The sequence below is a fragment of the Malania oleifera genome, chromosome 11 (assembly GCF_029873635.1).
Source record: "Malania oleifera isolate guangnan ecotype guangnan chromosome 11, ASM2987363v1, whole genome shotgun sequence".
NCBI classification, from domain to species: Eukaryota; Viridiplantae; Streptophyta; class Magnoliopsida; order Santalales; family Ximeniaceae; genus Malania; species Malania oleifera.
This window is the reverse complement of record NC_080427.1, coordinates 33,365,181-33,387,431: the sequence shown is the minus strand read 5'-3', so window position 1 is coordinate 33,387,431 and position 22,251 is coordinate 33,365,181. Positions and strand designations below refer to the sequence as shown.

Below are 22,251 nucleotides of genomic sequence, written 5' to 3'. Positions count from 1 at the left end.
TCGAGGAGGAACCAGCCAAATGACGGAACTAACAAACGGAGATATGACAGCAGCAACTGAGAGGCAGTGACTGCTGGAAACGAAGAGAGATGTGAGTCCGTTGGAGAGACGAGCCACAAGATGAGCCATGAAAAACACACGCCAGAGAAGACGCTAATGAGCCGCGATCGAGATACGTTGGAATGGCAGGAGTGTGGTCGCTGATGCCGGAACCTGCAGGAACCTATTGGATGTGTGCGACGGCGGCAAGGTTGCGACAAGGGTGCGGTGGCAGCAGGAAAGCGAGGGCGATGACAAAGAGAGGGCAACGACAAGAAAGACCAGCAACAGTGGGGGCGGCGCGACAAGAAGGAAAAGAAAAAATTTTGGTTTGCTTTGATACCATGTTAAATTTGGAGAAATATAATTTTCTTTATTAATGCTCTCTTATCAGAAGGGATACAAAGGTATATATATATATATATATATATATATTATTAGAGAAATATACCTTTTTTGAAAAGCTACGAAACTAATTCAATAGGCCAAATAGAACAACTTGCTAGAATGACCAAAGACAAATAAGCAAATGCTTATATAACTTGTTAGATAGACAATACCTACATAATCTTAGCAAATGAACCATACTTGTAATCTGGATAGATGGGCAATGCCCGTATAACTCAACATATGAGCAATGTCCATGTTGTTGGATAAAAGGGTAAAGTCCATATTACTTGGCATATGAACTTTGCTCATAACAGATGAGCTTTGCTCGTAATCTTAGCATAGGCACAATGCCTATATAACTTGACAAATGAGCAATGCTCATGTTGATAAATGGGCAAAGTTCATGTTACCCGACAAATGAGTTATACTCATAATCTTGATAAATGGACAATACTCATATAACCTAATACAAAAGTAATGCTCATATTACTTGACAAATGGGCAAATTTCATATAACTTTGCTCTGTTCTTATACTTGACAAATGAACTCTACTTATAATTTTAACAAATGAGTTGTACTTATATTTTTGATAGATGAGCTTAGCTCAAGTAATTAAATTGATGAATTTCCCTTATATATGTGGACTAATGAGGTTGTTGATATTCAATAAGATAGTTTGGCTTATAGCTTGAGAAGTTGGCTTCGCATAAAACTGCTTATGTTACGACGAATGAGCTTAGCTTGCGTGTGGAGGTAAGCTCTATTTAAATATTTTTGCGAATAAATAAACTTTACAAAAATAAGGTCTGTTAAGGCACGAAGAGCATGCAGCTTGAACAAATTCTTGTTCAACCATTGTTTTAATTTGATTTTCTTTGAAAGAGGTGTACTTAGTCAATAAAAAAATTAGTTTGCTTCAATGGTACAAAAAAATAAAATATAAAAAAAGAGAGAGGAGAGGAGAGAATAATCTTTTAGATGACTTCATAAGGCAAGGCCACCACTACTCTTTCTGACATTGTTACGAGTATAAATGCTAGAAAATAGAAAGCTGGTGTGTGTACATAAATGAAGATGGTGAAAATGCATAAGTAACTCGATTAATATTGATATTAAAATTCGCTTGGTTAAGACTTTGATTTTTATAAGATTTGGTAGGTTTATTTCTTTAATTGAAAATTTTCAATTTATTTTTATTAATTAATTATATTAATCTTACCGACCAAATGTTCAATTCTATTCAATACCTTGAACAATTGAGTTTAATATTCAAAAGAGATCGTCTTGTCACACGATCCAATTTCGTTGGATTACTAGCAAATAAATTCAAAACTTGAATTTAAAATTTTATAAGGTATTTGAAAAAAGGTTAAGGTATGAAACAAAAAAATATATTATTGGAAAAAATTAACTGCTAGAGGTTTCAAATTTATGATTTTTAAATATTTTAGAAAATGTTAAAACTTAAACTTTAAAAGTTTAAATAATTATTTAGTAAGCAGAATAAAATATATTTTTTAAAAAAAACTCGTCCCTTTTGTTACATTAACTATACCATAAAAAATTTAAAATTCCCATCATTTAAGTGAGCCTCGGCATCACCAGCATGCCACGTGTCAAAACAACTGATGGACGGTCAGCATGAGTCCGCACACCAAAATTTTGATCACCTTAATACACCGGAGCAGCACCCCCAGGCGCCAAATCCGATTCCGACCCCGACCCAGGCGCGACCCCACCCGGAAGACCCGAACCACCCTCACCCACGCCACGCCCCCAATTCCCTTCTCCCATCTGCTGCGTCTTCTCCTTCTTCTTCACCACCATTCCTCTTCTTCTTCACCTCCTCCTTTTTGTTCACAACAATCATTGTTTGTAACACAGAGTGATTTTCGCATTCTAGAAAGGAACAAGCTTTTGGGGGTGAAAGAACAGCTGAGGCTCGAATCGCTCGGCATCGATGTCACCCAGGATCTTCGCCTTCTACGCTACCGCAGCAGCTGCTCGTGTATCAAAAGTACACAATTATACACACTTTCTCTGTCATGGAAAGGTTTTGTTGCTAATTGCGTGTTTTGTTCTGTGCTTGAGTATGGATTTTTTTTAGAAAGATTTGCAGACCTCCGAGGGCTGGGGTAACTGTTTTTCTAATTAATGTTCTTTACACAGAAATGATTGTTCATACCTGGTGTTTATTCTTCGCGCTTTTCGGCTTTGTCCGTGTTTGTTTGCCGCGAAAATGTTGGAAAATAAGGAGCTAAAATTTAAAATTATATTATTATTTTTTTGTTTTTATTTTTGCCCTCTCTTGGATGGAGTAGAAGGAAGGAAAACATTTATTGTTGCTATTGTGCATATTTTCTTCTGAAAAGGGTAATAATTTGACAATTATTTGACTATTAAGTTGAAGCTTGCGTTATCTTAGGAATAAATGCTATACAATTTAATTCACAATATAATTCCTATACTTTTATAAAAGTTGCAATTAAAATTAAAATTTTTTGTTGTTGCAATTTAAGGCTAAAACTATTGTTCGTGTTGCAATGTGGGGTGTCCATCTATTGGATGGCTGGATGCTAAATCATTGATACAAATTTTGCAAGTTTTGAGCTGACATGAACAGGAAATCCTTAGTAGAACTTTGACTTAGCTTGGGGAGTGGGGGCGATGGTAGGGATTGGAAGGGAAATTTCAGAGGGCTAGTAGTGTGTGGTTTCAACTTCTTCACTGCTCTTATAAAATCCATAAGCAACTTCAATGCTGAATTTATAGGTCAACAATTGGAAATTGAGAAATGGAATATTCAAATGACAGATCCAGGTTATAAATTCACTTTGAATATGAAAATTGATCATGTTGTCCACTGTCTCTTGCATTTGATTTATGAGTAAATTGGATGATGGAAGATCAGAAGTTGAATTTCTTCATAGCATGCTATTGATTGCATGTATAACTGAAACCCTAATTTGTCAAATGCTGTAATTTCTTTGAACTCTAGTCTATCATTTGTCCGTTGCACGCAGTTATGCTCAGTTTGAGTCCAAATGTGCACTGCTTGAGCTGATGACAGTGATTTAGTTATGTCATAATATTCTACCAGATAGATTAGTATCATCCAAGTAAGCCTTCTTTATTTTGCACGCATTTACATACATAATTTCCATCATAGGTTTAACATACATTATATGGATTTCCCATTTCATGACACTAGCGGTCATTTAGGCCTTAAATTGCAACAATTAAAACTCTGGGTTTTAATTTCTATTTTAATAGAAGTACACGCAGTCACACATGCATGAAATCCTAACAACATAAATAATTAGATGAAAATTCTATTTCTATTTTGTTCTTGGTCATACTTGAGCATCTGCAACACCCTAAATATGTTTTCCTTCTAATATTTATACTGCAGGGTTTTCTTTTTCTTTGAGGAAAAATTTAAACGTGAACCATGAGATGAAAATGAGACCTAAGTGTAGGATTTGGTGGCCAAAACAGCTCTCATGCTGCAAGCTGCCATCCTCAACTGTTTTGTTTGGTTGGTTCTTCTCTGATTCTGCAGCTTCCACTGACATTATAGTGGCGTTTGCGCATGATGAAGCTTCACTTTCTCGGTGCCAATTTGGTCTTCAGGTATGAAACCTTAATTCTTTGTTTTCTGACAAACAGGGGGGTCAGTGTGGTGCATGAAGTTCCTGTGTATGTGCCTGGGGAAGGGTCAGACCACGGTGGGTCTATGGTACCTAGTCTTACCTTGCATTTTGGCAAGAGACTGTTTCCACGCCCCAAACAACTCTATTGTTGCACCAAGGCTCCCCTTCTTTATGAGAAACTGAAGGGTAAACAAAAAAAAAAAAAGAAAAAAAAAGAAAAAAAGAAAAGAAAACTAGTCTTGTGCAGGATGTGAGGCTTGTCTATTTAGAGTTTCTTGTACTATTCCATCTTTGTGCTTTAGCTTGCTGTGGTATTACCATCAAGCTATCAACCAATAGATCACACTTAAGAATATTTTTCCTATTGAATTTTGTAAGTTTATATTACTATATTCTGAAGCATGAACTAGGAAGCATGGGCATGGATGCGGGGACAGGACTATGGCATGATGAAGGAACACAGCATTGACACAGAGACAGTAAATGATTCAGTAGTAATGCAATGTTGGGTCTTATACAAATTGACTTATTTCATTTTGTTAATTGGGTGAAAATGACAATGGGAGGTTTTACCATCCATATGCATATGACAGGGGCAGTAAATGACTTGGTTGATTTCTTGGTTTGAAATTACATATTAAGCCCTCTACGTATATCTAGAATCTTTTCTCTTTAAAGTGTGGATTCCTTTCTTGTTTGAGCATTTCCAAGTTGAAAAGATTTTAACCTCCTGGCCACCTCAAACCTATTGACAATAAAATTAAAGATATTTAATACTTTTGGTTTGCCAAATAGAATAGGGTGGAAATGGAATACTTATAGTGCAAGAGTATATAATAATTATTACTACAACAACAAAACCAAGCCTTAGTCCCATTAAGTGGGGTCAGCTGTATGAATTCTTTTCCGCCAATTTATGCGATCATGGACCATTTCTTTTGATAGATTCAAGGATATTAAATCCTTACTCACTATCTCCTCCCAAGTTATTTTAAGTCTCTATTTTAAAACTATTCCATGGCGGTTGGAATAAAACCAACTTTTGCATGGTCATTTGCCTTAGAAAAGCACCACTTTTGGTTTATATTTTGGCAAACTATTATGTTTCTATAGATAGCTATTCTGTTCCCTCTGTATTCTATTCTGCAGGCCAAACATAACCTTAGTTTGTTTTACTTGCTGCATGATGGCATATTTTCTGTTCTGAGGGAAGTTGTTATAGTTAGATGACTGTCAAACAATGAGTTCAATTAAGTTGGATGAGTTGCAGTATTTAAAGAGTAGAATCATGTTTGAGATGGATTTTACGCCGTATGTAAGTACATGATGATCAGGAAATGACTTGATGGAATACTTTTTTGTTGACAAAAGTAAGGAAAAATATTATTTTCAGGTGGCTTGTTTATGAATGTTGTACTCATTCCTTATTTAATGAGAAATCAAATTTTGTACCAGTTTTCTTGTCTTTAATTTTCAAGGCATGAAATTTGTCATTACAATAAGAGAGAAGAAAGCTCCTCATCTCCCTATTGTTAAGGAATTTAAAGTCCCAAGAGACCTACTTGTCATGAAAACAAAAGAAGAAATATGTGCATTAGGAATATAACAAAAATTCAATTATGCGTCCTCTTTTTGTTTGGAGGTCTGGGAATTTTGACCAGACCTTGATTGGGTTGGTGTTGCTGTTTTTATAGTTTTTTGTATATGGGTTTGGCACCCCCTTGGTGCCCTCTTATTACATGCTACTTTACCAATAAAAGAGGTCATTTTGTATGTTTTGGACTTCTCTTTTTAATTTTTTTTTCATTTGAAACAATCTTGCTTTTCAGCAGAATTTTTTGTGTTTCTGACATTTTTTTTGTTTTGATTTTTAATTTAAATTAAACCAGGGCATCCTTCATTATGCAAATGGGAACTTGCCTGTATTTCTGCAAGAAAAATCAAATCTCTCCATTGTGGGCCATTGTGTGGCAGATTTCAGTTGCAATAGTCCATTGTTTGGGGTTGGAAATGAAGAAGATCAAATGAAATCTTCAATTCATGGCAGTGTACCTCAACTAAACAGTCCAGACATGGTTGGAGAAAATTGTGGACTTCAGAACTGTCGGTGCCACAGAATTGATGCATTATTAGAACAGTTTACACAAGCTTCTGTTCAAAACTGTAACTGTATCCAGCTGTTACGTGGTTCTCATGAATTTGTTGGGAAAAAAATTGATTGGATTCCTAAATTTCATCACATTCATTGGAATGGCCAATTGGTGACTGATTGTGATGTCCACGTATGTAAGTTATGGTCACTATTACTTTTTGCATCTGTTGTTAGCTGTGTTTGTTACTGTTGTCTAATTTTCTTTCTTTTGCCTGGGCAAATTCAGGTGATCGTTTATGAAACTCCTGTATTTGGTGCTCACCATTTTTCCTTGGGTTTTTGGAATTCCTCCGAGCAAGTGAGATCTCCTCTTAAGAAACCCAAGTGGGTTAATGAACTTCACCAAAAGCAGCTGCTTTTTGACTTGGTAATACTCAAGTGAATTTTATCATTTTTGGCAATCTGCCTTTGTGCTTATTTTGTTGAACTTCTTAAAGTGCAGGATACTGTCATTTTAGCACTCAACAGTGCTGGGGCTGCAAAATATTTTTTTGACAGACATGTGGGCTTCAAAGAACCTTTTGTTCGGTTCCCTATGGTTTCCATGTAATTTCTCATAGAGTTTGTTACTCTCTCTCTCTCTTTCTCTCTCTCTCTCTCTCTCTCGGTCTACAAGTTTTAATGAGGTATATTGTCACCTTTCAGGTTTGTTTCCTTTGTGTGGAAATCATTTATCCTGTCGATGTCTTTGTTTTCCACTTTAGTCTATATCATTCTTCAGCTTCTCCATAGCTTCTTGATCTATGGATCAGAATTTTGGATATTCATCATATTGATTAAAGTATTCAGCAATACGTGCAAAATCATTCAAATACGCTGCTGCCAGATCCTGTATTGGCCAATCTTTCTTCAAGAAAATGGTCTCAGGTAATAAAAGTGCTTGGCTTGGTTGATACGTGGACCTGACAGTTTGCATTTCATGTGCAAGTTGTGATATTATGACATGTGTTTGATTTGCATAAAGTATGCAGTTAAGTCTTTGAGCATGTATTGACTGGTTTGGTAATTGGTATTGGAATGAAAATCTGGTAGCTTGATCCTAGGATACATGTTCCTTCTGCATGTGTGTGTGTGTGCCTTTTGGATGTTGGGACTGGGATAAGTCTCATCAAACCATCATTACATTTGATCTTTTTATTTCTGGCAGATCTGTTTCAAACACCTACTAATTATAGGAGCCATTTGGTATCTCTTTGAAAAATTCTCAAAATGAGAACAAGAAGGAGCAACTAAAACTGGAAGAGAAACTGAAAACTACCAATTTTTTTGGCTATTTTCTAGAAGGCTAAAATTGAAACAGAGACCAAAAACCTGATGGACTGCATGTTTCTTTTCCTTATCTTTTTTCCTTTGACTAGGTAGTGATACGCCAGCCTTAGATCACTATAGATTCATCATTGCCATGTCCTAACCTATTTAATGATACTGCAAGAAGCATCCTACTGGATACCATGGTTTGAGAATGATGAGATCAAATTTTTGGAGATTTTTTTCTTAATTTTTCAAAATTTGAGAAAATTTTGAAAGAAATAATTGTATTATTTTCAGACATTTGTTGGAAAAAATTTACATGTGGGTGCATTTTAAAATATAATTTATCCATGTTTTCCAATTGCCTAAAGCTTATTCCTCCTTAGTGCCCATGTGACATTACTAAACCTACGTATGGGCCCTGCTATACAGCAAATCCAATGTGTTGCAATGTGATAGATTAGCGGCAGAGTGTCAAATTTCTTGGGCTCACAAATATCTCCTTTCCACATGATATCTTGTTGCACTCATTCTATAGTAATTTTTCTTAATAAAAAATTGTGTACCCAAATGTTTAATCCATAACCAAGTAAAATATTAAAGTATTATGGCTGTAGGTTGCTGCAACAGATCTGGATTTAGTTGTTAGAACAGTTGAACTCCTGCAACAGAGACCAAAAACTAGGAACATAAACCAATGTGTTTTGGCCAAATGTTCCTTTACAATACACTGATAAAACTGAACCAAAAAAAAAAAAAAAAATACTAAACAGTAGAAAACTCATTGATTAAGTTTACCCTGCAAAGATCTTCTAGATGGGATTATGATAAATATCATGCTGGTCTTTGCCTAGGTCTATTTATTTTTTTGTTCTTTTTGGTTGGAGCATGGTACTATTAGAATTTCCCTCATTATTCATAGTTTCTTTGATTTTTAAGGTCTCAGTCATGCGTGCAATATGCAGAGAAAGCTTCAGTGCGTAAGAATTCCATGTGGTCAAGTATAGCTGTTGATGTTCTTTTGGGGAACTTGATTGGCTTTGCATTGTTATGTCATGCAGAGTCTGCTAGCATATGGATTCTGGACTTTTCCAATGAGATTACAAACAGTTTGTTGCGTTCCGGTTGTGTGTGGCTGATGGGAGTCCCTGCTGGTTTCAAGTTGAACACAGAGCTGGCAGGAATCCTTGGCATGATTTCTCTTACGGTTATTCAGATTTGGTCTACACTCGGGTTCTTTGTGGGTTTTCTTTTCATCTACTTTATTAAAGGACTTGCTATATCTGGCATTCTTTTTGGGGTGACCACACCAGCTGCTATGACCATGGACATGATTGTCTTAGCAACATCACATATTTCTATTCTTCATTGGTCGATCTCTATCCTGTATTCACACCAGATACAGGCACTAGCAGCTTTATGGCGCCTTTTCAGGTAACACTAAGCTGTTACTTGTTCGATGTTTGACACTTGAAACTCAGAATAAATGCATTGCTTTGTGATCTGATTGCTTTCTAGGAACATAATTACTTAGTCTGTATAGTCCAGGATTTCAACCTCTTAGTTATATTGGTAGTGGCTGGCAACAACTGATTTAGTATCCAATTTGGTTTTGGAACTTCTTCTGGGTTTGGAAGTTTGGTCCTTTCATGCTTTAAAAAAATTAGCATTGATTATTGCATTAGTTGGTACCACTGTGACTCATTATTGGTGCTATTGCAGTCGCATGGAAAGAGCATCAAAATACTGAATAAAAGCCATTAAATGGTTGAAAAACACACACATTAGGATGGCAAAATTGGTTTGTTTGCATATCTGTATGTAATATGGTGTGGAGTCTGTCATGTGTGCTTTTGCTTTAGTTTGTTGTTCGGTGGCATTATACTTTGTTTTAATTACTTGATGTTACTTTTATACTGTAAATATTAAGAGTTGTAATTTGTAAAAGAATAATTTTAAAAAGAGCAACATACAAGTTTGCAGTCACTGTCATTACATGCATAGCACTTGCCTAATCCACAAATCACAAATGTTCATATCTAATATCTGTGAATTTTTTAGCTATGGTAAACCCTGTAGCTGCTAAGTTATTTTGTTAATTTCCATTCTTAGTATTTGAGAAATAAAGTAAATTGTGAGTCATTATTGTATTTTCTTCTCTTCTAAGTAATTAATTTATTTTCTATAAAAAAATTAAATTTAAAAATATCTAAAATTAAACTCATTCATGTTCAATGAATCTGGATTTGGATCTATGGATGTGAACCACCCTATTGCAGAGTTTGGTTTGCAGAACTAGAGCTTGAATGGTATCAGAATTCTGGTCCTGAATTTCCATTTCCATGACTGGTTTCAAAAAATAACATAGGATGCGATTCCAAGTGGAATCATGTCATCATGATTCCTGTGAGTGGCAGAATAGTGATTTCAACCCTGATGGACTGGATTTTCTATTCATTCCACCGGAGATGTTCCTTATTTACTTAAAATACCCTTCAATCATTTGTTAAATCTCATCCCTATGTGCTTTTGTTCCTGGCTCTGTTAGTCACCCACAGCTCACTTTGTGATGGCTGGCAGCTATGGTGTTGCTGGTCACAGATCAAAGTCTTCACTCTATACACAACAATTCACTCCCTTTCTGGTGATGTCAGCCTGCAAATGCATAGTGGAACCAATTATAGGTTGCCAGGGCCGACCATAGCAACCCACAGAGGAGCTCTCGTTTTTCTAAATAAATTTCCTTATATTGAATAGTAACCTATATTAAATTTGATAATTTCTTTTTTTTTGGGGGGGGGGGGGTTGTTTTTTGGAGTAAAGCTTATTTTTCATTTCATCTCTTCACGTTTTCTGTTCAAGTATTCAAACATAGGAATTGCATTTGAACTTATATTCCTTCCATGATTCTATTTCTACTTTTGCTGATCTTGCTTTGATTCTATTTTTCGAACCATACGTTAGTATGTGTCTAGGTATGTGCATACATGCATGCGTGCTTGTGTTATGAGATATATTTTCTTTATTGCTTTTTTTTTTTTTTTTGGACTTTAAAATCTAATTCAGAAAATATATAAAATTTCTATCATGGAGAGCAAGGGTTGTAATGGATGATGGATCTTGAATTGACCGTGGTAAATTAAAGCAGATTTTGAAATTCTGATGGTTGATATCCAGTTGCTTTAACAAAGTTACTGAATCTGGTATTCATTATGATGACAAGGGTCTTTATCAACCAAAAACTGCAAAAAAGTGGTCAGAAGAAGTCTTAGGTTTGTCCTATGGAGAATTTGCATGTCCAATTTAACTAGGCCTTCCTTTTCTTGTTTACAGTTAGATTACCACTTCACCTAGAAGCTTAAGCTATTAGGTTATGGGCCAACAATGTGATGTAGGATGAGAAGCGGGTATTTGGGTGGATCTTTTTGACCCAATTTGGAGGCCTATGTTGAAGAATAGGGTCAATGGTTATTGGGTCCTAAAGCCAAATGTGCTTAGTTATCTAGTTGTTCAATTATGTGTTTCTAGTTGCTTGTATTAGGATTATGCATGTTGGGGGCTTGTTTGTAGTATTTATGTATTCTAGGGGTATGTTTGTAATGTAATTTAGTTTTAGGGGTATGCGTGTAGTTTCATGTGTTTAGTGGCTTTCTTATAAAGTATGTGTGAAAGCCATGTTGTTAGCAGTCATTGTTAAATTTGAATTTGAGAAGTGAATGTGAGTTTCCCCTTGTACCTCTTCTCTCCTTTCTTCTCCTTCATTCCTCTCTTCAATTTCTTCTAATCTCTATCATGGCTGCTGAACCTAGATGCTGCCCCTGCATCATTTGGTATCAGAGCCCAATATTGATCTCTGTTCTTCCCTCCCAATTCCCCCATCTTTCCCTTTCACTCTTCTTCATCCCCCTCTTCTCGTCTTCCTTCTCCTCACTGTTCTGTAATTTCCCTATCCCTATCTGCTTCTTCTTCTTCTTCTTCTTCTTCTTCTTTTTCTCTTCCTTCATTCTCTCTTTTGCTGCCCCATGTGCCATCACTAGGTTACCCAGCTGCCGACCCCTTCAAAATCCATCCTTCTTCTTGTTATTTTGACATGCGACCACCACCACTGTATTCCTCTTCCCTGGTCTTCCTTCGCGAGAAAAATCATCATCAGGGGACTCTTGCTGGAGGTGCATGTGGCCCATGCACTGTCAACCATGAGTGAGATTCTGCCAGACTTTTCTCCTGCTCCCAGCATCAAGAAAAATTGGTTCCAGACACGATAATTTGGTGTTATCTCCTGAGATTCTGATTTGTAGCATCATATTTTAGTTCCATATGTGATATTGGGCAAGTAAGTGATAATTTGCTATGAGAAGTTAGAAATTCTCGCAGCTAGCACTAAAAATCAGGTTCTATTGCTATATTTGTGAGTTTTCTGAGTGAATACATTGTATTTCTATGTGATACTCAAGATTAAAGGTGACTTGATGTTTAATTGAAAAAGTGAAGTTTGTGTTTTGCATGGATAATTGAGTCTTGCTTGCAAGTCAAGTAAGAATCCTTGGTGATATATAATTGCATCATGGTGACCGATGTTGAATTGTCTGCAAAGGTGGAATTGTATTTGTTAGGGTGCAAAACATGGAAAATGCCTTGGAGACTATTACAAATGCTTTGATTAGGCTAACATCCGAAGTTGCAGCCTTAGGTAAAAGGCCCATGGAATTTCCTACCAAAAAAGATGGTGGAATAGCTGCTGTCCCCTCATACTATAGATTTGTGAAGGCTGAAATAATCATTTGAGTGAGGGAATTAAACTAGAAGTCTCAAATTTTAATGGTGATAGTTCTCCTGATGAATTTGATGATTGGATGTATTCTTTGGAGCACTATTTCCAATGGTATGACATGAATAAGGCTAGAAAGCAATCAAAGTATACTTGGCTGAATCAACATTGAAGGGAACTGCTTGAATTTGGTTGATTAAACAATGGGAGGTCTTTATAAGAAGGAGATTTGATAAGATTACAACATTGGAATGAGATGAAGTGAGGTATGTAGGAGCAATTTGTGCCTCCCAATTATGAGCAGCGTCTTCATCTCCTACTCTTTGATTTGAAGCAAAAAGAAAAGACAGTTAAGGAGTACACTAATAGATTCTATCATTTGACTATTCATGCCAATATAGAATAGAAAGAGGATGTGATGATAACGTTGTACAGAAAAGGGTTGAAGCCAGCTATTGCCTCCAAACTTGCTGCATGTCATCTCATTACAATTGGGGATGCAGTAGAGGTTTCCACTCAGATATAGGAAACCTCCTAAAGTCACATCAGGCCTTCAATTTGAGAAGAATACTAGTGAAGCTGTGCAAAAGCAGATAGTTGAGCAATTGGGTAATGGAGTTTAGGACTAATATTTCTTGGAAGACTCCTGAGCATTCTGGAGCAACTTCTAAGAGCCAACCATCACTTAAATGCGTTAAATGTCAAGGTTTTGGGCATGGAGCTGCACAATGTCCTAACCAAGTCATGGCTGTTGTGGAAAAAGAAGAAGATGATGATGGAATTCAAGTAGTTGAAGCTGAAACAGAAATGCCAAGTGATTTAGATGATGATGACTATGTGAAAACCTGTTTCGTGCTTTGACATATGCTCTCTTCTCACAAGGTTGAAGAAAAAGAAGAGATTGGAAGCCGTCCGACATCTTTCAAACTTGGGTGATATGCCAAAAGCAACTTTGTACTTTGGTCATTGATCTTGGTAGTTGCACAAATGTAGTTTCGAAGAAGCTGTGAAGAAGTTAAATTTGGAAGTTGAGCCTCATCTTGAACCATGCAAAATTGCTTAGGAAATACCAACTTGAAGGTTCATGATTGTTGCTTGCTTACCTTCAAGATAGGTTCCATTGTGGAGACGGTGCAATGTGGTATCTTTCCTCTCTAAATTTGTCATATCCTTTTGGACCATACATGGTTATTTGATAGAAAGGTTAAGCATGATGGATATGAGAATTCTTATTCCCTCTCTGTTGACAACAAGAAGTATAAGTTGATGCCATCACGAATTCTCCCACTTACCAAGTTGAAGTGTACTGTTGGTTCCTTTCTTATGAAACATGATGATTCTATTCATGGTGATGAGTTGCTTGGTACTTTTCCTAACTTGACGGAGTTGAGTACTTTTTAGGAGGAGGGAATTGGTGTAGGACGAGAAGTAGGTATTTGGATGGATCATTATGAACCAATTTGGAGGCCTATGTCGATGAATAGGGTCAATGGTTTATTGGGTCCTAAACCCTGATGCGATTAGTTAGCTAGTTGTTTAATTATGTGTGTTTATTTTTCTTGTTTTAGGATTATGTATGTTGGAGGCTTATTTTGTAGTATTTGTGTATTATAGGGGCATGTTTATAATGTAGTGTAGTTTTAGGAGTATGTGTGTAATTTCATGTGTTTAGAAGCTTTCTTATAAATAGTTTGTGAAAGCCATGTTGTAAGCAATCATTGTTGACTTTGAATTTGAGAAGTGTATGTGAGCTCCCCCTTGTATCTCCTCTCTCATCCCTTCCACTTCCTCTCTTCAATTTCTTCTAATCTTTCCCAGGGCTGCATAACCTTGATGCTGTCGCTGCATCACAATGTATGTCAAGCTTCAAAACTCACCTGGATGTGCAGCTCAACAACACATGGAGAGATAAACATACAATAAAAATAACTCCCATTATAGTGAATACAATAATTTTTTAGACACTGCACAATAAATGTGTTCAATGAGACTAGAAACCAGTACCTCCTCACAACTAGCTGTGATACCATGTTAGGTTACCTCTTAGCTGAAAACTTAAGATCTTAGGTTGTGGGCCAACAATGTATATCAAGCTTTAATGTTTACCTATTTAAAAAAAGCTAGTTTTTTTTTTTTTTTAATATGGAAAAGTTTATTTATTTATTTTGGTTGGAAAAATAGCAGCTTCTTTTGTTGCTTCGAATCCCGAGTACTTTGTTTTGAAGATTTGGAAAGAATTTAAGGTGCGGAGGATTAGGAGGTGTAAGGAGAAGGATTAAATTTTTAAGCTGGATTTTTGGGAAGGCATTTGACCGAGCTGGCTTGCAATCTTTGGATGGGATCTTAGATAGGAGGGGTTTTGTTGCTAGATGGCAGGGCTGGATTAGGTGTTGCCTTTCTTCTACTTCTTTCTCTGTGATTATTAGTAATCAATCTAAGACTTGGTTTTCAGCCTCTTGGGGTATGAGGCATGGGGGATACTTATATCTCTATTTTTGTTTATTTTGGTTGCTTATGTGTTGAGTAGGATGATCAGGGACATTGATTGGGGTTTTGTCCTGGGCATTGCTGTGGGTAGAGATGGTGTGATCTTGTCTCATCTGCAGTTTGCTGATTATACAATTATTTTCTTGGGGGATGATAAGAGCTCTTTTTGCAACATTCTCACTTTTCTGCTGGTCTTTGAGTTAGTTTTGGTGCTTAAGATTAATTTAGGTTAACTGTTGTCTTGCTGCTATTGGGCTATTAATTTTGAGCCTTGAGGTGACTTTGAGGTTGGCTGCACTTGTCAGGTGTGCAATTTGCAGTGGCAGTTGTCTTATTTAGGATCCCTTTAGTCGGGAATCCTGGGTCTGCTTGGTTTTGGGATCTGGTGATACTAAGGGGTCTGAATGTCTTGATTGGTGGAAGCATGCGCTCTTCTCCTTTAGAAGGCTGCATTACTTTATTTCAGATGTGTATTTCTTTCATCTCTTTGTGTTTCTTTCCTTGTTTAAAATCCTGGTGGCAGTGGCTCATAGAAATTTGAGAGGATTATGTGGGATTTTCTTTGGTTAGGGGTGGGTGCAAAGAGGATCATTTTGTGAGCTGGGAGTCAGTTGGTAGGTTCAGGGAGGAAGGGGGCTCAGGTTTCGGTAATTTGGTGTCTGAAAACATTGCTTTGGTGGGTAAATGGTTATGGCAGTTTTGTTTGGAACTGATTCACTTTGGCATAAGGTTATTAAAAGTAAATATGGTTTGCTGGAGAATGGTAGGATGCCAATAATATAGAGTTTCGCATGTAAGACAATTAGGGCTGCAAATGAGCCGAGCTGCTCATGAGCTACTCGGTGCTCGACTCGATAATAGCTCCCTCAAATTCATTTATTAAGTTAAACGAGTCGAGCTTGAGCTCAAATTTCGAGCTCGTCAACTAAACAAGCCAAACTTGAGCTGATTCATACTCGGCTTGTTAGGCTTGCGAGCTGACCCGTTTAACAGCTCGTGAGCCAGCTCATTTAGTAGCTTGCAAGTTGGCTCGTTTGTCAGCTTGTTAGTAACTCGTGAACTAACTCAATATTAAGAAGCTTGTGAACTAGCTTGATATTAGGCTCGTGAACAAACTCAATATTAATCACATTAAATATTTGATTTTAAATTTTTTAGTTTAGAATATATTTTTTGCAAATTATCTTTATTAATTATCAATTAATTTAATTAGTTAATGGCTTGGTCCATTTATTAGTTTGAAACAAGCTTCAGTCAAGCACGTTTGAGCTCAAGCTCAAGCTCAAGCTTGAGTTCGGCTCGTTTATATGTGAAATGAGCTTTAGTCGAGTTGAGCTTGAGCTGAGCTCAAGTTATATATATGCTAAATGAGTTGAGCTTGAACAAAAAACTTTAAGCTCGAGCTCAAGCTCACTACAGCTCGTTTGCAGCCCTAAAGACAATGGAAATTCATCTTGTAGGATACTTGTTTGCTTTTTCTCTTGTATCAAAAATACTGTGGGAGATGGGTGTTGGGTTCAGTTTTGGAAGGATATTTAGGCTGGGGGTATTTGCTTTTCTATTGTTTTTCCTTCCATTTTTTTTTTTGGATCCTTAATAGAATTAATACTAACGTTCTGTCGCAGGTCTGAAGAACATACATGGCTCTATCTCCAGATGTATGTGTTAATTGTCATTGTAGTAACAAGTATCATCCTGACTTATTCTTGCATTGCTGCTGTAGCTTGTTTTTTTTAGAACAATTTGTTCGGTTTGTTGAAGAGTGTTGGGCATGTCCTTATTCTTTGGAATATTTCTTGATGGTTGATTTTAGAGGATTTAGAAGGCATAAAAATGTCAGGATTTTGTGGCGGTGTTCTATTTTTCCTGTTGTTTGGGTTATTTGGTTGAGAGAAATGCCCAGATGTTTTGAGATTGTGTCTCTTCTGTGGATTTGATTTGGGACCGGATTGTGTTTGTGGGTGTTCTATACAAGGTGTTTTGGCGATAGAGCTTTTGCTGAAATTCAATGTGATTTGCAGGCTCTTTTGATCTAGTTTTGGATTTCTTCATGCATTAGATTTTTTCTGTTTCCATATGTTCTTTGAGTGTTTCCCATGCTCTTTGTACATTCTTCTTTCTTAGTAAATTTCTTTTTCAATAAAAAAATAACAGATAAATAACAAGTGTTGGGAATTTCAGCATTTTTGGGTAGGTTTGCTTGTGCAGAATGTAGGATTTTCCTAGGAAAAAATGTATAGAGGTTGCTCATAAACTTGCAGCATTTATGTCATGTTTGGTTTGTGGAATTAAATTGGTTGGAAATGGAAAAGTTATTGTGTGTGAATATAATAGCTTATGGAAAAATGTTGGTGCTTTTCTAAGACAAATTGACACAAAATTTGGTGCTATTTCAAGCAACGAGGAATAGCTTAGAAATATATATTCCATGGGAGGTTAGGGAATGGTTTTTTTAGTCTAAAATGTTGGCATTATTTATTTATTTATGTTTCCACTCAATTTAGAATAGCACCAACTTTTTCCGCCCCATTCCAGTTTACAAAATGTGACATTAATTCCTTTCAGTGATAATTGCAAGGCAATCTCCTCAAGCTTTTCTGTTTATCGTGATAGTCATACATTCATGTATATATAGTTTTGTTTATCTTAAGACTCATGCTTTATGGTCAATCTTCCTAAATTTTTTAATAGCTTACACATGTATGTATGTATGTGTGTGTGTGTGTGTGTGTGTGTACTTGTGTGCGTGCACGTGATGGTTATCATATTTTTGATCAAGGCATGATACTTAGAACTTTTTGGGTCCAATACAAAAATCGGTGTCCTGTGTGCCCAATATTGTCTTTCTGATCCCCTAAGCTAGGAGACGCAGCATTGTTTTATAGAATTTAGCTGATTTCTCTAGGATATTTTTTCTTCTTCTTTCTACATTCTAACGGTAGTTGTTGACTTGTCTCTTCATCTTTTCCAAGATGCAGTGTGTTGTGTGATCGAAGAATGTATTTAGAATTAAAAGAAGAATTCAATTGGATGGTTATAAGACCAACTATGCTATATAGATGTTGGGCAACTAAGAAATAATATATCCAAAAAGTAAAGGTTGCTGAAAAAACATACCCCTCTAACCCTTGTTTTCTCTAATGGTTATGATAGGAACAGTGTGTAAGTTACTGAAATAAATAGCGAGAGGAAAGTAAATTTGGCAAGTTCCTCAAGTGCCCGTTGCCTAGGTCCAGGTGCTTGCTGAGATTCTGCTTAGTTTATTGATTTGCCTAGGTCCAGGCAAGGATCTTTTTCTGTGCCTTCCATCACTTGAGGGCCTAGACACCCCAGGGAGCACTTTTAAGAGTTTCATCTACCCAACTCTGGTACCCTTCTGTGCGTCTCTCAACCCAAAAATGTGAAATACTGCTTGAATAATCTGTAAAATTTTTAAGATTGTTCATTGAAGATGGTTAGTATTTTCATTTGATGGGGATTTGATCTTTTGCCTTATCAAAGAGGTGAACTTAGGTGTGACCTAGTTGCTCTTGGTAGAAGGGGCTTCAGTTGTACAACTAAGAATCCTTGCAAATTGCAATATTCCTAAAGAGCTTCTCTACATGTGGCTCTCTCTGATTTCTATCCATTTTGTGAGCGAGCAAGTGACCTTTATATTTGAGACTTAGCTGTTTGTCTTTTTGGCAGAAAGTTTAGCATTTGGGGAGCTGGGGGGCACTGGAACTCTTGGTACAATTAAGATATTGTTTTCCTTGAAACTTATATTTTCTTTAATGATATTGGGCATGCACACCTGACCATGGTCCAATGCTATTTCAAGGGAAACTAAGGCTCAATATTTCGGTTTGTTGTCTATAATTGCTGTTTCTTGTTTGTCCATTTCAATTTCACAGATTTGTTGAATTTTTGGCAGGGGACGCAAGTGGAATCCTCTGCGACAGAGGTTGGATAGCTATGACTATACTGTGGAGCAACACATAGTTGGATCTCTTCTGTTTACGCTGCTTTTGCTTCTATTGCCAACAACTTCTGTTTTTTATATTTTCCTTGCCATTATGAACACAAGCTTCAGCGTTATATGTATACTGATTGAAGTCACTATTTCTATTATTCATGCTACACCTTATATTGAAATTTTCATATGGTTGGTGAGGCCAAAGAGATTTCCATCTGGGATATGGTTTGAAATTTTATCATATCAGAGTAACAATGTCAATCTTTTGGAGATTGGGAAGTCTAGTCAACTTGCTCAACCATCAAGTGGAAGGGGATATAGTGTTTTGTGTTCATTTCTTCACAGCAACTTCTTAAATATAGGCAAGTCCTTGAAATATGCGAATCAGTTCTGCTTTTATTTACACTTTGATTTGGTGTGAACTGTAGATAATTCAACTAAAAATAGGTGCACGGTTTTCATTTTTATTGAAGATGGTTGTTCTCTTGATGAACCAGTTTGATTTCAATTATTGGCTTGTTGGAACTTTACACTGTTTTATGTGCGGTAGAATTTTTTGACTAGGATATTAGGAATTCTAGTCTCTCATTAGGACATGACAGTTTTTTTGTTGTCTAACTGAAGGTATCACCCTAGATAGAGCAGAATGCTGAAAATTTGTGTAGCTAAAGCTAACATCAAATATTTGTTTAAGGTTTTGTTCAATTAAGCTTGTTTTAAATTTTGTTTTCATAATTCAAGAAGTAAAAAGGGAAAGAAAATGGGGTGGTTGTTTTTTTCATCATTTTAACTAAAACTTAGTTATCATGGGTATATTCCTATATTCTATCACAGGATCTTCCCATGCTTTAGAAAAGAATTATAACTAAAAAGTATAATAAACTATGTAAGCTATCCTTCGGATCTAAATTGTACTCTGGAGCACGACTTACTGAGTATGCAGTGGCTTTTAAGTACACTCTTAACTCACCCCTTTTCTTCTTTGTAGCTTTTTGATAATATAATAAATATTTCCACCCCCCCCCCCCCCCCTTTTTTTATTCAAATGTTTTGCCTAATTGAATGTGTTTTCAGTACACTCTGACTCTGCTAACTCAAATGGGAAAATATGTTACAGGACAGATAATTTTTCCGCACTACAGGCCTGTTTTTGCTGGGGTTTCTAGGTCGTTTGTTGGTTCATTAGCATACGGAGTTCTTACTGGGAAGAGGTGAGCGTACTCTGTTTAAAGTTATGTCATTCTCAACTGCTCCTTTTCATAGTAATTGGATTTTGAATTTAGATTTAAAAAAACACACACACACACACACACACACACACACAGAGACTGACTTGTATGTGCATTTATATTATTGTCATTGAATTTTGTGTGTAAATACAGAATTCCTTCTACTTTGGGGACTGTTCTTCCTTCGAAGATGCCTTGGATATCCATTCCTTACAGGGAATATTGGCATCTCTGCCATGATCGATGCTTCCATGAATGGCAGACTGCAACTTGCTTCCATTGAAATGATCCAAGTTTCCAACTCTAATTAGCTGATCTAAGTATTGTTTTTTCCCTATTGCCTTAAGCTGCTTATTCTAATATTCTTTAGTTAGTCATTCTTTTCAATGATTTGATTGAAAGTTTGAAACTTCCCCATTCAGGGAATTGGGTGGGTGGGGTTTGTTTAGCAGGGTTAACCATCTTCGATTGAGTTTTTGCTAAAATAGGGTTTTTGGACATTTTTGTCCACATTGCGGTGCTGAAGAAACCATTTTCTTTCCTTGTCTTCGTTTTGCTGGCTCTGGAAAATGTTTCTGCAAACCGTTCTATCAAGCATTTCAAGCAATTCCATTCATTTTGGGCATGAAATTTGACTTCAGTAAACATTTGTTGAAGCATAATTTGAATAAATCTTATTGATGTGTGTTTTCAAATGCTTTAATATGTAATTCATGACTGGTATGCTTCAAATTTGTGCACTGAAGATTAGGCATGGATGAACAGTGTAATGTGGGCGATCCTGAGCTGTCTTTGGGAAGATGGATGGAGGGTTTTGGATTTGAAGTTGTGTCAAGCTAGACAATTAAATAATTTTGGTGGATTTCATATAATATTCAATATTTTCGAGCCTTAAGCCTCTGACAAGGAGAACGGTGCTTTATAGTTTGATCGAAGTCTGCTTTCTACTTGGGTAACTGAGGGATTGCAAGATTGAAGTCTTCATTCTCCTTGGGCAACGTTGTAATTTTTTTAAAATAAAATGATATTATTGGGAAATAACCTTAAAAAAGTCATAATTTCAAGTTCGAATTTTAAGATCATAAAACAATTGAGGAGAAAAGCGCGTATACTAAGAGTTTTGAGGCTGTGTTTGGATTTTAGATTTGAGTTTGTATTTTTTGTGTAGATTTAGTTAAAATATAAAATAAAATAATATTAACTTTTGTTTAAATTTATATAAATTTAATCTACAATCTAAATACATAAAAGTCTTTACAAAATGGGTTTACGATGACCTTAGTTTACTCCAAGTTACCAAAAAGAACTAAAAGGGTGTACGAGAGCGACGGTTGTGGACACCGAGAAAGTGAGTTCTTGAAAAACTCGGGTCACTTAATTCACTTGGTTCTAGTATCAAAGGGTAGAGATTGAGGAAATTATAGAGGGAGACCTTGAACCTAATCTTGAGCTAATGAATCGCTTTGTTTGCCTTAAGGAACTCATTAAAGAGTAGAATAGGAGTGGAAAGGAGAGAATTTCAAGAGAATGAGAGGATAGGTAGAGGGGAATAAAGAGGAGATACAAGAGAGGAAAATTAGGGTTTTCTTGAGATAAATTATGGGCCAATCTTGGGCATGATGGATAGTCAACAAATATTTGTAGGACCTCTAACCTCAAAAAGCAAAACAAGTAGGATTGAAAAGTTTAAACAAGCATAAAGAAAGGGGGAACATCTAAATAAATGAAAATAGAAACTTTTGAATGTGGCAAAAAATGATTATTGCATTTGTGCGTGGCTTGATTGAGAGCAAAACGAGTTTTTTAGGGTAGTATTCGAAGCAGTAAATTCTCATGGATGATCAACGCCTATTTTAAAAGGCTTGGAGTTGTTCTCAATAAAATTTGGTCATAGTAGAGGTCCAAATTTGAATTATATATGCTTTGTGGAACTTGCATGAGTTGAGTTCCATGACTAGTAAGTGGTCTAGAACTTGAAACTTAGCTTAGAAACACCGGTCTTGAAAAAATGGAACCTATAATATATCCTATAAAAGATAGAACCTATAATTGAATCGAAGTTCTATTTCAGGACCTTTAAATTTGTGACTCCACAAACCTATAGATTCATATTGATTCCAAGTTTTATCTTAGAATTATAAAAACAAATGGATTTCAAGTTCTATATTATATTGAACAACATAAAGAACTTGTATTAGAACCTACCAAAAGCCTATAGTTTTATTTTTATTTTCATTTTTAATTTTCTTTGAGAAATTTTTTAGCAAAAAAAAAAAAACTAATAGGAAAAAATTTCAATAATCAAACAAAACTTTAACATGCATCG

General features: G+C 36.1%; 1 protein-coding gene across 2 annotated transcripts; it reads left to right on the top strand.

Moving 5' to 3' along the window:
* Positions 1-2,175: 2,175 nt before the first annotated feature.
* On the top strand, positions 2,176-20,555 carry LOC131167786 (uncharacterized). Of its 2 annotated transcripts, none has more exons than XM_058126670.1 (10): positions 2,176-2,447; positions 3,843-4,063; positions 5,973-6,365; positions 6,462-6,602; positions 6,678-6,781; positions 6,881-7,102; positions 8,426-8,920; positions 18,655-19,058; positions 19,814-19,907; positions 20,079-20,555. In XM_058126670.1, exons 2-10 carry the CDS (start codon positions 3,887-3,889, stop codon positions 20,206-20,208), a joined length of 2,160 nt encoding a protein of 719 aa, XP_057982653.1. In that variant the 5' UTR covers positions 2,176-2,447; positions 3,843-3,886; the 3' UTR covers positions 20,209-20,555. The 2 variants fall into 2 exon arrangements, with proteins under 2 accessions (XP_057982653.1, XP_057982654.1); XM_058126671.1 differs by having other exon boundaries at positions 2,176-2,483.
* Positions 20,556-22,251: the final 1,696 nt, after the last annotated feature.

Coding starts and splice junctions, on each gene's coding strand:
- LOC131167786 (XM_058126670.1), top strand. CDS start 3,887: ATGAAAATGAGACCTAAGTGTAGGATTTGGTGGCCAAAACAGCTCTCA. Junction 6,603..6,677: donor AGCAGCTGCTTTTTGACTTG/GTAATACTCAAG, acceptor CTTAAAGTGCAG/GATACTGTCATTTTAGCACT. Junction 8,921..18,654: donor GCTTTATGGCGCCTTTTCAG/GTAACACTAAGC, acceptor AATTTTTGGCAG/GGGACGCAAGTGGAATCCTC.